Genomic DNA, 15,258 nt, shown 5'->3' with positions numbered 1-15,258 from the left:
ACTTTCGTAGGAATCAAATTACACCAGTTTTAAGAACATAACAGGTTCCACCCGATCATTATCAAATTAAAATTTATATTCTCAAGACCTTTGTCACTTATTGAAATAATTATATCTAAGTTCCCATCCGTACGATGTTAATAATTACCCTTATTGAGATAATAGGAGTTTCTGTTTATAACGTGAATCACGAGCTCACGTTTACAGTATTTAATTAGATTTATGATCGACGTATATAAATACGACTCGATATCTTTCAATAAAAAAGCTAGTGTGGATAAATGTTTTAAGATTTGTATTCTGTGTGTTGTGGTAATTTACGAATAAAAACATACAGAGATTTTTAACGCATCTTCATTAACGTGGGCATTGAAGTTGAAGGGTGAACGGGTGACTTGCAAGTTCTGAGACAATCTACGAAATAGCAATATACGGTAACATCACATTTATTTACCAATTATATATGCTATAGACTTGTGTAAAGAATTAATCATCAGTTGCCATAAGGTATTGATTTCCTAGTTAACAGGTAATCTATTATTAGGTGTGAAATTATTACAAAGCTAGTGCAGGATCATGATATCGAATGAATCTGTATCCATTATCTCACAGATATGGGTGCGACCATGGAATAGATGGATGGCAAAGTAAAAGTTGCAACAAGACCACAGTGGCACAAGACCTCAGCTTGCGTGACTTGATAATACATCCTTAGTATCCATTTATTGATGATAATCGTAATAACAAAGTAACTTGTGATTACTGTGGATTGGTGGAGATAAAGTGTCCCTTGTGCTTGAACGAAAGCAACTTCAATACGACCCTATCAAATTTTGTTTTTGTTTCGATGGGTCTGGTAGTGAAGGTTTCAGTCTAAAGTTGGACACCGATACTACAACCAAATACAGTTGCCGATGAAACTTAGCGGTGGTCTGAAAGAAAATTCTAATGGGTAGCCGACTAGCCGCAACCTTTTGTTTAAAGAATATTATGAGATATGATTAAGAGTCTGAAATTTCATTTGAGAGGGGTGTAACCCAAGCTAATTTGCAAATGGTATTCATGGTACCAAATGTATCACACACTTTACAGTAATTATAAATTATATTTGAAAAATAAAGCACATTAAAAATGTATTTTCAAAAAACAATTGGTTTTATCTGCAGATACCAGGTTTATATTGAGATTGACCATTTTAATGCTAAATTTCCCTTAGTCAAAAGGCACACTTGATTTGCAAAGATTTTTGAATGTGCACAGTACACCAATTTGTCTAATGTTTTGATTCCATAGGCAGGAGGTTATGGATCGGTGCAGCTCAGGATGGGATATTTTTGCCCATAAATGCACATTACGTGTTTCACATGAATCCATCGTGCTCAGATTCGACTGTTTTCAAGGTCTGAACGCTCCAACTGCTTAATATTATTGGTACACTAGAGACTAGAGAACTTTCAATGTGGCATGCATGGGTCAGTTGGAGTCGCTAACATCAAGATATCTATACGCAAGGATAAGATAACCTGGAAGTAACACGCCACAATTTAGAGTAAAAATGTATCTGCCTCCACAGCCCTTCCAAATGGAAGATATGATGCCTTAGGGGTAATTTCTATTAAATATTTTACAGTGGTTCTAGTGAAAAAGGGTATAGGCGGCTTCTTTTAAACTAAAGTGTGGTAGGTCTAGTCGAAAGACACATTAAATGTTTATGCTAACAACTGCAAAGTGATATTGCAACGCATACAAGGTAACAGAATTTGTTGAAATGGTCCTCTCTGGGGATGGCGAAAATTCAAATATTGATGGGACATAGGCAGCTGATAATGGGTTATCTCTCCTTTTTCCTGAAAAGAAATTAAACACTAATCATCATTTGACAGTGCCAACTGCCAAGTTTGTGTATCAGACCGGTAATAGATTACCTGCTAACTGACAAAACAATCAGACAACACCTTCTGAGCATCAATGAAGATTTCCTTCCAATTTAAAACGCAAATATGCCTACCAATGTCGGTAGTTTTTAGAGGATAGGATTTATCTGGTGAGGGAGGATTGCAAGGTGCAACATCGTACGATTACCATTCTATGTCGGGATTAGTTAGCCAGTTATTTTTTTCATAAGCATGGACTTGATGGTGGGGGGATGTCGTAATCGACCAGCGGTCGTGTGAACCACCCTCAGTGGGAAGAGAGCTGTAATCCTCTACGCCTAGCCCAGGCCTACCAATAACAGTAGTTTGTCATCTGCTTTCCATTGAAATGAGGGAGCTTATGAATATTTAGAGAAATTGATAACGGCACATTATCACTCACCATCAACAAAGTGCTGTCCGCAAACAGTGAAACACAAGCGAGATGACCTCTGGACTTGACACCAAGCAGTCCTGCCAATAGATGATATCCACATTGCGGGACGTTCCGGATTTTTTGAAAACAGTGGCATATAACTGAAGATCCATTTCGTTGTCTATAGTACTATACGCACAGCCAACGGAACAATACGAAATAACCTTTTTCAACAGCCAAACAAAATGGAAACGTTTAATCCGACTTAAAACTGACAGGAGCCAAATGGACGTTTTTGTTTTTTTGCCGTACAGTAAACAAAGTCACGTGACCCGTGCAAGTTCTCTATAAGTTGAGTGAAAAAGAGGGTGTGAAGTAGAGATGTATCGATACCACTTTTGTCGCCGATACCGATACGCCGATATTCGGAAACGACCGATATTCCGATACTATGTAATTATCACCTCAATTGTGCAGGGCGGACGGCTTAAAACAATAGTCTTTGAGCATTATTAATAGTGCACATTTTTTCGGATCAAAAAAGAGGAATGTCACATAATAAGAAGTAGATGTTTGGGATCCAAATGCGTTAATTGGTTCAGATGCATTGAGAACTGGTGCTAGTTATTTCGGTGCTTTATTAGAAAACTAGTAGGGATTTGGCTATTGTTGGTGGTAAAAAAAAATAAATGTTTAGCCTACTTATCGTATGAAACTGATACATTGAGTAACGTGCGTAGGATTTTGGGCCAATATAACGTCGTTTTTTAAATTTTACACATCGGAACATCCAATAATATTCGATTGATATAATTCTCCATAATTACCATGTAATATTAGAAATTTTAATATAAAAATTCGGTAGCGAAAATACCCAAATTGATTGACCCTGTTTGACTGATAAATGGCTTAAAACAGGTCAGCGGGTGTGGGAACGGAACGTGCAATCGCTCATAAATCAAGATCTATCCAAACAAAAAATAATTTTCAAAATTAGTCTTCTAACCTATTTTTTTAAAACATTCTGAATGATATTTAGAAGCTAAATATATATATCGGAAATATCGGTCCAAACTTAGCCGATACCGATACACTTCGAATTACGAAAAATTGGCCGATATTGCCGATACCGGTACATCGCTACATCTCTAGTGCGAAGGCCAAATACTAATAAAGAAAATAATGCATTTTTTTCAAACACGAATGATGGTATTATACCTCAAAAACGTTGGTAGCTTAAGTCAATCTTCAAAATCGGATGAGGGCTTTTGTCCATTGTTTTGTAGAAATAGAGATACCATATGACTCAGCACCATATTGAGATTGTCTAGAAAATACGTAATGGCCAAGATACCAACCGATTTTCTCAATTCACTGTGTATCCATTGTGTTGTTTTGCGTGCTTTTTTGTTTAGGGGAAATCAAAATATCTTTGCTTTGCCACTTTGCTTGGAAATCTTTGCCACAAACTGTACTTGAAATTCAAAAATGCCTTGATATTATATTTATTTACGTACACTAAATTCTTATTTCCACTCCTTAGTAAAACTGAGTTACATTTTATTAGTCGATTATGAATGAAGATGTCGTTCACGCAAATATTAACTTAAACCTTCTAGGTTTGTCATAAATACCTAGGATATCTCGTGCTCACAAGCAGAAAGCATCGCAAAACGCTATCACCGAGAAGTACGTGCACCCAGCGCACGATATATGTGGCAATATGTGTTCTCGATGAATTGTATTGAAAAAACTTATGTGTGACAGTCATTGACAGATCCAATAAAACGTGTATCTACTATCTATGCGAAGCTACACGCGGCTATTTTATGAGTTGCTTAAACGTGTAAACTTGTATATCTGCTATAAACTACAGATCATTTTGTATAATTAGTACGCTGGGTAATGGTCTCATAATATACAACTGTTTCAGTGGACCTTCGTCGAACCCATGGAAAAGCTTCATCAAACCCCAGGGATTCGATCGAACCCAAGTTAAAAAACACTGCTTTATATGCAAAAACCCAGGCACTAAACAGAAGGCGTCATTCTATAATTATTTATATTAGAATGTATCAAATTTCATATGGACTACGCGATGATCTTAGTTTAATTAAATTCAACTGAATGTAACTTATGAGTTGAAATTGATCAAGCTGGATCAGCCGTAAACGTGAATAACGTTACTGTAATAGTTGTACATAGCGACTTTCGCATAGCACACGTTAGCAAAATCAAAGCGGAAGCCGTCAACATCAAGAAAAGAATACTGCCAAGAACATAATAAAAAATGAATAATCTTCTTCCAATCTTTTAAGTTGTATGTTGGTTAAAGCTGTTCTAATGTTTTCCACCTTATTGTCTGATCTATTGCTAAACCTTCGCGATTCCATGCTAGATTTTGAGTTTCGAGCAATGAGATAACGTAAATCAGGGCTTCCCAACTCATCATCTTTAAATAAATTCAAGTTGAATTTATTGGTAAAAAAAACTAACAGAAGTCTCAGTGAGAACTTTTTGAATGCTCGTTATTCACAAGCGCCAATATCCAATTTAACACTAATCCAAGCACTAATCTAACAGGTGCTCTTCCAATTATTTCAGTTTTTCCAACAACATATGAGAAGTGCAAAAACTTTTATTAATGAAATAAATGTACTTATTTAATATAATTAGCACTTTATCTGTACCCAAAATCGCACTGTGGGAACCCTTGACGTAAATAAAAGGCGTTCATTTCGGGAAAAAACTATTTTTTTGGAAATCATTTATCGTAGTGCATCCCAACCAAATTCATTCCTCATTTTATTTTATTATTTTGAGGTATTATAGTCGCTTTTTGATAGTATTAGGAGCATCATTACTAAGTTTGAGTTGGGTTGCGCGAGACTAACTTCCTATCTTTTCTCTATGCCTTTATATTAGTGGATCCGTATGCGTATACTGCAAGGATACTGTAGCTGGAATAAACATGACTATTCTATTCAATTAAAGAGTCCAGCTGCACACTAACACAAATGTATTTCTGTACCGTTTCGTCCGACCAGAGTCAGACTTCCTCGGAAAAGCAGTTTACAACAATGGCAAAAAATAAATTTGGTAAATGGATTTGAAACATCAAATCAAGTATGACGTAATGCATAAACATTTAATTTGCATTTAGCCGTAAAAGTAATGATGGGAAAATTAGAACCACAAATATCAGTGGAGCTCATTTCAGATGTTCGAGGTTCTCTAAGTGCCCATAATTTTAATTACATTTAGTTACCCATCATTGTCGTAAATGCAATAATAAAACTTTTTTTTTTTAATTACATCTGAAATGAGCTCCACTGATATTTGTACGAAACGTTACAGAAATACATTTGTGTTAGTGTGCAGCTGGACTCTTTAATCATTACTAAAGTCGTATTAATAGCTCAGTGTTGTTAGATATTTACAAATGACGTTTTTTTTTCGTTAGCCAATGTTATGATACCCTACTCTGATAATCATTTGAACTCCCTACTCCATTGCCAGTTTAAAACCTTACAAGATTGTGATACAATACATACTGTTATTGGGTAAACTAATGCTGTTATCAAAAGTAGGAGTATGAGATTATCAATGGGGTATTTCTTTCGGTGCAAAAATAAGTCAGAATAATATATGTAATAACTAATGTCAACAACTCCAAGACCAAAATAAATTCCATACTGCCACGCCTTCTAATTTGTCATTCCACGAAGTTGTCGCAGCTCTTGGGCTCATTAATTGCAGCTTTTTTATAAACAGACCACGTAGGAGAAGAGCCACGCGTCACACATAAACTGTTAAACCGAGGAATTTTAGATTCATTTTTATTTGTATAAAACTGCTCATGCATTTAAATAGCAAAACGTGTATAGGCATAGATAGAGCACATTCTCAAGCCAGATTCATCATCACCTGCACTTGTATACAAAGCAATCATCTACATTGTTCTAAATAGCATTTTTCATTTAAACACAAAATATCAGAAAGTATATTGAATATAAATATTAAGTTTTGGGAATAATTCCGAGCAAGACGAAAAAACAAATATACCCACATTTATTTCACATTTTACTCTGGTTGTTAGCAGTCAATTCATTACCACTGAACTTGGCAATTATTGCTATTATACTGAATAATATTTGCAGTACTTATTGAGATATTGAGTTCGAGAGATAGTAATTAGGTATTAGAACAATAGAAATATGTTTTCATATATGTCAATTTTTGCGAACGTTTGTTTTTCTCAGATATTCTTTAGTGCGTTTGACTTTTTCATTTCTATGATTTTCATTGGCCCAATCAGTGGCTTTCTTGACGGCCAACCTGTAATGTTCAATTGCTTCGCCAAGTTCATTGTTTTCGCTGTAGGCAAGTGCAGCATTGTGATGACAATGTCTGAATACTCGACGTTTTACGGCATCGTTGTTATATTCTTTTTCCATAAGTTGAATGACGGATAAGTTGACCGCCACAGATTTCTCTTGAATATCACAGTAGTAATAGCAGAGAGCGACGTTATATAAACACCAGATTTCGTTAATGAATTTCACTTTTGACTCTTCATCTGCAACGCATGGTACCAACTCAGACATCTCCAGCAGGAGGGGTAGAACACAACAGTTAATGACTTTTTTCATCATGTTGTCCTCTTTGGTGATTTTCTTAATAATTGATGTTATTTTTTCTACAGTCTCCTTTATTCCCAGAACAGAGAAATTGCGTTTTGCACTGATATGATGGAGTTTGGAAGCAACATAAAAACAGATGATAGAAATAATATTCAACTGTTTTTCCGCTAATATACTCCCCATGTTCATTACATCTTTTACTTTACCAACAAATTGTCGCAAAATATCATCTTCTATTACAAGTTCTTCTAAACTTTGCGTCTTCAGATGTTTGCATATTGAAGCCAGAGCATTTCTCACTCTGTCTCCACCTTCCATGTTCTTGTCGCGAATGTCTGTCTACCATTATCTTATTGTAGAGTGTCTCCCATGTTTTACTAACTACTGATAAAACGTTGGCCCAATCGTCTTTAATTTCTTCCGGTATTGCAACCACTGTCGAATAAAAAGTTGAATATATATGTTGACATTTTGTAACAAGCATAGAGCACGAAGTCTAAATCTGACCAATCAACCAGTAGAGTTTTGACTTATAGCACGTTGATTAATATTGATAAATGTCAATTTCTCAAAATAAAAAGAACTTATTCAGAACCTTCGTTTGACAAGAAAAAAAAATATGCAAAATTGACGCACAATATTCTGTACCTTCTTTCCGGTATATGCGGATAAATTTGGACGCTTCTTCATTTTCATGTAATAGTGCTTCGTGTCCTTTATCAGCCATTTCGTTGAGTTGATATCTGTCCATCGTTTCTGTGCCTCCGCCAGAAGTTTGGCTTTCTGTGACCACAGAGAGTCGTTATTCCTACTTTCAACCATGAACAGCCGTTGTTCATGGCAACAAATATAAAGATAAAAATCGGTAGATAGGTTTGATTGGGATTGGGAACAAGTTACATTTATTGATAAAGAACTAAAAGAAGTCTCAGTGAGAACTTTGTAACTAACATCCCGATCCAATTTTAATCCAAGCACTAATCTAACATTTCCTCTTCCGTTCATTTCAGTTTATTCAACAACACACGAGAAGAGCAACAACTTGTACTTATTCAATATGATTAGCACTTTATCTGTTGACCCACTGAGTTCCCGCCGTGGACCCCTGTGGGTCCACTTGGACCACGTTGAGAAGCCGTGAGGTAAATGAACCGTCATTTCGGGATCAAACTGTTTCGTTGGAAATCATTTATCATATCGCGTCCTAACCTAATTAATTTTTATGGTCGCTTCTTAATGGTATTGGAAGCATCATTACTAAGGTCGTGTTAATAGCTCAGTGTTGTTAGACAATTACAAATTTCCCTAGCCAATGTTATATGATACCATACTCTCATAATCATTAGAACTCCCTACTCCATTATCAGTGTAAAACCTTACAAGATTGTGATACAATACATACGGTTATGGAGCAAATCAATGCTGTTATCAAAAGTAAGAGTATAAGATAATCAATAAGATATTTCTTTTGGAAAAAAAATAAGTCAGAATATATATGTAATAACTGAAGTCCAAATTTCCAAGATCAATCTAAATTCCGTACTCGCACGCCTTCTAATTTGTCAATCCCTGAAATTGCAGCAGTCTTTTGGCCTCAATAATTGTAGCGTATTTATAAACAGACCCCGTAATAGAAGAACCATGCATCACACACCTTCTGGCAAAAAAAATCAATCTTCACTCACTGAAAATTTCAAAGCAATTGGTCCAGTATTCGAAGAGAAAAGCGATTTTTTAAAAATGATGGAGACAAATAATAACAATACCAACATATTATTGAAACAATCGTTATGTCCAATAAACGTGTCCAATTATGCAAAACAAATCAAACCTCATCCTTTAACTTAAAAAAAACAAGCAAACATATCCGCTCATTGCGACAATTAAATTAGCACTACTCAACGGCAAACTTCTAACACTAAATAAATAGTAAACAGCCGACTGGCAATGATTCGAAATAATAAATAAACATGAATAAGGGAAAAGCCTGATAAAGGGTTTTGTTTACGCCGACAGGCCTATTCCTGCCCACGGACAGATGATGAAATTGTTTTAAAAAGGAATAATTTTATGAGCGGTCAACCATATAAGAAACCTCAATGAACGATATCTCCTAAAATAAACACGGTCAAATATATACAAAATAAAACAAAGAAACTTTGTCTATAACATGTTATGTCGAGATGCTAATTAATTAATTTAAGTCTCTGCTTAATTAAGATAGGTATTTAACCCGATGTCAGTCATTCAAAACTTGCACAAGGTTTTAAAATGCCAGCTCAAGCCTCATAAACGGCGCTCCAGAAGTGCGTGTACAAATATGGAGGTAACTAATTTGTTGGCCCACTTTACATCAAGGACTGAAACCTACGGTAAGGGGTATATGTACTTGGCCAACACAGGAAGTCCGATTTCAAAATATAACAAAAATAAGGAAAATCTTAATAAAGTTATGGCTTATTAACCCAAACTCAGTTCACATACTACGGGAATATTTATCCTATAAACTTATGGCAATATGTAGAAATATGAACCAGCTTGCAATATTATTTACAATTACCAGAATAATAATGAACGTGAAAGACTTCTAACATTTTTCCACCCATGTTTGTTTTTTGCCTAGACATGGGCATTTGTCACAATATTTAAACATAGTATTTGCCTGAAGCAGCGGGCTAAGATTTTTTGCAATCTTGTAATTTTCATGGCATACGACGCATCTGTTATTGAAGCTGACGTTTGCTATCTGTGCCCAAATTGTGCGGTACTTACCCCCGTGTCTATTTGATACAGCAAACAGGAGATTTTATTATAACGATGACTTGTAATATCTTGTCACAATGTAATTGTTTGTCGGTCAATGGTACAGAACAGTCACTCTAAACTGCATGGTCAGCGAAAGTCATTTTGCTGTCACCGATTTTGACAGACCGATCTTGATGGGCGAAGTACCAACAGTTGAAAAGGTGGATTGGTCTTCTTGTACAAGAGCTTTTCTTACTTGTAATTTTGTAATTACTGTGACGTTTCCAGTTGGTTTTGATGAATTTGGCAGTTTTGTGAAGCTGGGTAATTTTTGCTGCCCAAACATACTTCTATAAAAAAACACGATCTGCATTGCGGTGATAACAATATTGTCATATCATCTCTATTGTACATATTGAATTATGTCCAGGTACGTTTTAATAATACTCCTACACCCCTCTCTTTGAAGTCTCAGATGGGCGATTTCATAAAAAATACAAAAAGGGTAGGATTTGGGTCAAGTCCCTGCTCCCTTGGCACAAATAGAAATAGCTACTCTGACTTCAAGTTTACTGGTGACGCGGTTTATTAGTTTTCTATATTCAACTTATTATTTAGTATACTTGCGTGATTAACATACAGATCTTCCGTACAACGGAAATTTTTATATTAATTTATGGCATCATATTACATCAGTGGTTCTCAACCTGTGGTACGCGGAAGCTTTCCAAGTGGTACGCGAGCAGCTTTGAATAATTGCAACAATTAACTTTCGCGTTCGCTGAAATATGCTGTCAAAGCTTTCTATTTATTTTCCATACTGTATGTATTCACGGAATGGCGTTTATAGTGCTACCAGTACTTGTATTTAGAGATTGCCCTCCCCGCTACTGCCCGCTTTAAACGAAACGAGACGAGCATGTTTTTGCACTTAGTTCTGAAACGAAACGAGAAGAGCACGTTCTTGCACGTTTTTCGTGTAATGTCACGATGCGTCTGCATCGAGAAAAATCGGACAAGGCGAGTCGAAAATCGATATACGGATGTTACAAGTGCTACCTGCAGGACGTATTGGTTGATCGGCATACTCTTAAGTTTTAAGGCTAATTCATCAGTAATTTTTTGATTGTTTATTTATACATTTCGAAGCGAAAGTATACCTCCGAATACATCAAATATGGGTTCATTGCTATTGAGCAGAATGGAGAAAGTTTACCGCAGTGCGTGGTCTGCATGAAAACCCTTTCAAATTCAGTAATAAAACCGAGTTTGCTTAAACGACATCTAGAATCCAATCACGCAGATAAAAAGAACCACGATAAAAGTTATTTTGAGCGACTCAGGGAACATGTGAAGCGACAGCGCATAGACCAGAGAGGTCAGTTTCACCAAACGAATGCGGGGATTGTGAAGTCATCCTATGAAGTATTTCTTCTCGTGGCTCAAAACAAGAAAGCTCATACCATCGCGGAATTGCTTGTTTTGCCAGCAGCAAGAATATAAGTCAGAAACCTGATTGGCAAAGAGTCCCTGGCAAAGTTAGATCGTGTATCGCTTTCTAACGATACTGTGAAACACGGATCAAAGTAATGTCCCTTGATATCGAAGATCAAGTGATTGCTGGAATGAAAGGATCGATGTTTGGGGTTTTGCTATACAACTTGATGAATCGACTGATGTCACCAAGTGTTCTCAATTACTCGTTTAGGTCCGCTTTATTCAGAATAATTCTGTGCAAACAGAATTATTACTGAGCACGGATCTGTCAGCTACAACAAAGGGAATCGATGTCTTCAACGTTTTGGCCGAACTCTTCACCCAAAATGACCTGGATTAGGGCAAGTTGGTTGGATGCACAACTGATGGTGCTCCATCCTTGCTTGGTCGAATTTCAGGGTTCTAATCGCATGTTAAAACCGTATCCCCACGCGCCACATTTGTTCACTGCTTCATCCACAGGTTTGCTCTTTTTGCCGACGTGCTCCCTCCAGACCTACTGTCATGCTTGGATCGAATAATAAAAATGGTGAATCACGTCAAAACATCTGCTCTTAACACTCGACTGTTTGCAAGATTGTGTGAAGATTTGAATTCAGATCACGGGATCTCGCGGAAATATCACTTGAAGAGTCTTTGAACATCGACAAGAACTGTTCACATTTTTCCAGGAGACAAGATTTCAAAAGGATTTGGAAAACGAGGAGTTTATATTACAGTTGGCTTACTTATCGGATACTTTTTAATCTCTTAACGATGTGAATCGTTCGTTGTAAGGGCCAGACAGATCAATCCAAGACTTTGTCTCTAAGCTTGAAGTGTTCGTTCGGAAGCTGGACATTTGGATGAAAAATGTGGAGAGCAAACGTTACGGAATGTTCGAATTCCTCACCACCGTTTCGTGGGAACCAAATGAAAAATTGTCTCAAGAAATTGCAGAACATCTAAGATTGCTAATAACGGAACTGATGCATTACTTTCCGCATACAATATGCTGCCCATATATGGTTAATCCGATTTTTGTCAATCCCGCACTTCTACCTGTTGGAACTGGTGAACAAGAAGAGATAATTGATATCCAAGCTGATGAAACTGCAAAAAATGAGCTCAGAGAATGCTCTTCATCACGAATCAATTTCTGGCTAAAATTGTCTTCTAGTTACCCGACACTGGCCCGTAATGCTGTTCCTCAACTATTGGTTTTTCCCTCCACTTGGGAGTGCGACCAGGGTTTCTCAGCCATGATGACAATTAAAACCAAGAGCAGAAATTGCCTAAATGAGCCTGGACATGATTTTCGATGTGCTGTGAGTGTAGTCAAACCATGGTTAACTGAATATTCACTGAACTTATTTCCAACTATCTATAATCGAAAGAATTATGGTAACACCTAGTACATTGTGAGCTATTTTGGACAAATCCCACTCGAAAAAATACATTACCTGGAAATCGAAATTTGAACGTTGCACAGTTGAAATTCAGATTAAAATCTATTCTAACGAACTGTGGCATATTTGAAAGCTCTGTTACCTTTCAGCGGCTGTATTCCTAATTAACAAATGGGATACAACTCGTTATTGAGACTCGTGGAAATGTAGGAATTAGGACAACTTTCTATACCGCAAGTCCAAGTCGCTCATGCCGATACCACTTTATTTTGTTTTCCACTTTCATTCTCTTTGTTCTCCAGTTTGAATTATATGATTAAGCAAACTCACGGTCATCAGAACACGAAACTTTGCATTCAATGGGAAAGGAAAAGTTTATTGCCTTTCTAGACCGTGCTATTGGATTTAATTCTGCGGGAACTTGAGTTTTCATAACCGCCGATTCTTCTTCCCGTTCCCGAAATGGTAACTATATTTGTTTAAAAAATGGTTAATTAATCAGGTGAAGCTTCGATTTAAAACAAGGGCTTGTTTTGAATCAATTTGCTTTATTGAAATAACCCTTGCATAGCCGTGAAACCGCATAAGCTGCCAGAATTATATTTTTAGCAATGTAAGTAAAAATTCTTGTATTGTATCTTTGCAAGTTTGTATCTAAACCAAAGTCATACGATTTTAACAGGAATATTTATCCGAGATACCAGAGAGACGTTTCGAGTGAGAAAAATCATGAAACTTATTTAATCAAGGGCAGCCATCGGCAAAACGAGTGCGTTATGATAATGAGGAATATACTAAGAATATACATCGGCGGTGACCTGATTTATTAAACGACGAGACAGGCTATGCTAATTGCAAGACCCCTCTGATGCAATGATGTCAAAAAAACCAATCTGTTATGACCCCATTATAAGGATTTCGAGTTTCTGTATCGACTTTTTTCTCATAAAATAAAGGCAATATTACGGTTAAAATTGTTCGGTTAATTTATGCTTATTTATGTTGTTAAGGTTAAAGTGATAGAGTTTTCCAAAGTTATACAAACTCATTCATTCGGTTGTATTTCAATTTTGGTTCTCGTCACAGGGTCGTTTACGTAATGTCTTATCTGTTGCGTCTCTTTGCGCCAATCACGTTTGTGAACGCCTTGAACTCAAGCTTGAGAAGGCATGTATAGGCCTTCAGTAAACATCTACCTATTCAATACAAAAAAAATCGGAACTCCCGAAGTATGTGAACCAAGATGGCGGACAACAGAACGTAGTATGTGTACCAGGTTGGGGTAAGCCATAATTTCAGGTACAACTACTACGGAAGTCACTTGGCTAGTCGTCGAACTTGTAATAGATCTAAAATAGGGAAAATTGGAATAAAGTTACTCCCTAACCCTAACCTGCTACACAGACTACGTTCTGGTGTACGCAGCTGCAAAGTTGATATGGATCTGGTATGATAACTGATAAGTAGTATTTGTAGCTGTTGGATTTGGCTGTTGAAAATGGTTATTTCGTATTTTTCCGTTGGCTGTACGTATAGTACTATTATAGACAACGAAATGGATCTTCAGTTATATTCCACTGTTTTCAAAAGATCCGGAAAGTCGCGCAATGTGGAAATCATCTATTTGCAGGACTGCTTGGTGTCCAAAAGTCATCTCACTTGTGTTTCACTGTTTGCGGACAGCACTTCGATGATGGTGAGTGATAATGTGCCGTTATCAATTTCTTTAAATATTCATAAGCTCCCTCATTTCAATGGAAAGCAGATGACAAACTACTGTTATTGGCAGGCCTAGGCGTAAGCTTACTTGCAGACTTGACTTGTGTAAGGAATTAATCATCAATTGTCATAAGGTATTGTTTCCATAGTTAGCAGGTAATCTATTATTAAGTTTGAAAGGTTGAATAGATAACTGAAGTTCAACACCAGTGGTCACGAGAAAAAATAACCGGAATTCAATGGAATTCGCCATCTAGGAATACGCTCGTTATTACGACCCTCGCCCACCATTCAAGTCCATGCTTCTGAAAACAAATAACTGGCTAACTAATCCCAACATAGAATGGTAATCGTATGAGAGACTGTGGTTCGCCATATGTTTAGTTGTTGCACCTGGTAAAAAAGATATGCTGCCCGGAATCAAATTCATTTACGAATAGTGTTTGTGGTGGGACATGGACATAAATTTCACACCACTCGATTGTTAGATTTTATGAAAACTCTACAATTAAAACAAAGCTAGTGCAGGATCATGATATCGAATGAATATGTATCCATTACCTCACAGATATGGGTGCGACCATGGAATAGATGGATGGCAAAGTATAAGTTGCTATAAGACCACAGTGGCACAAGACCTCAGCCTGCGTGACTTGATAATACATCCTCAGTATCCATTTATTGATGCTTATCGTATAGACAAAGTAACTTGTGATTACTGTGGATTGATGGAGATAAAGTGTCCATTTTGTTTTTGTTTCGATGGGTCTGGTGGTGAAGGTTTCAGTCTAAAGTTGGTTTCAGTCTAAAGTTGGACATCGATACTACAACCAAATACAGTTGCCGATGAAACTTAGCGAGGCGTAATATTCCGACTTTGTGATCTGGAAGAAAATTCTAATGGGTAGCCGGCTAGCCGCAACCTTTTGTTTAAAGAATATTATGAGATATGATTAAGAGTCTGAACTTTCATTTGA

General features: G+C 36.7%; 1 protein-coding gene and 2 pseudogenes across 4 annotated transcripts; 2 read left to right on the top strand and 1 right to left on the bottom strand.

Annotated features, from left to right (window-relative positions):
- Positions 1–5,857: 5,857 nt before the first annotated feature.
- LOC120329617 (uncharacterized) lies at positions 5,858–9,050 on the bottom strand. Of its 4 annotated transcripts, none has more exons than XM_078118777.1 (3): positions 8,587–9,050; positions 7,581–7,715; positions 5,858–7,367 (listed from the first exon to the last, which is right to left on the bottom strand). In XM_078118777.1, the coding sequence occupies exon 3, from the start codon at positions 7,248–7,250 to the stop codon at positions 6,522–6,524; it is 729 nt and encodes a 242-aa protein (XP_077974903.1). In that variant the 5' UTR covers positions 7,251–7,367; positions 7,581–7,715; positions 8,587–9,050; the 3' UTR covers positions 5,858–6,521. The 4 variants fall into 4 exon arrangements, with proteins under 4 accessions (XP_077974903.1, XP_077974904.1, XP_039252264.2 ...); XM_078118778.1 differs by having other exon boundaries at positions 8,618–9,050; XM_039396330.2 differs by lacking the exon at positions 8,587–9,050 and adding an exon at positions 8,335–8,356.
- Positions 9,051–10,099: 1,049 nt separating this feature from the next.
- On the top strand, positions 10,100–11,431 carry LOC120330423 (zinc finger BED domain-containing protein 5-like; annotated as a pseudogene).
- A 69-nt stretch (positions 11,432–11,500) lies between these two features.
- Positions 11,501–12,568, top strand: LOC144411711 (zinc finger BED domain-containing protein 5-like; annotated as a pseudogene).
- Positions 12,569–15,258: the final 2,690 nt, after the last annotated feature.

This window comes from Styela clava, chromosome 12 (assembly GCF_964204865.1).
Source record: "Styela clava chromosome 12, kaStyClav1.hap1.2, whole genome shotgun sequence".
Classification (NCBI taxonomy): Eukaryota; Metazoa; Chordata; class Ascidiacea; order Stolidobranchia; family Styelidae; genus Styela; species Styela clava.
This window is presented reverse-complemented; position numbering and strand designations above follow the sequence as displayed.

Excerpts from the sequence above, each read along its gene's own strand:
- LOC120329617 (XM_078118777.1), bottom strand. The coding sequence starts at position 7,250 with ATGGAAGGTGGAGACAGAGTGAGAAATGCTCTGGCTTCAATATGCAAA.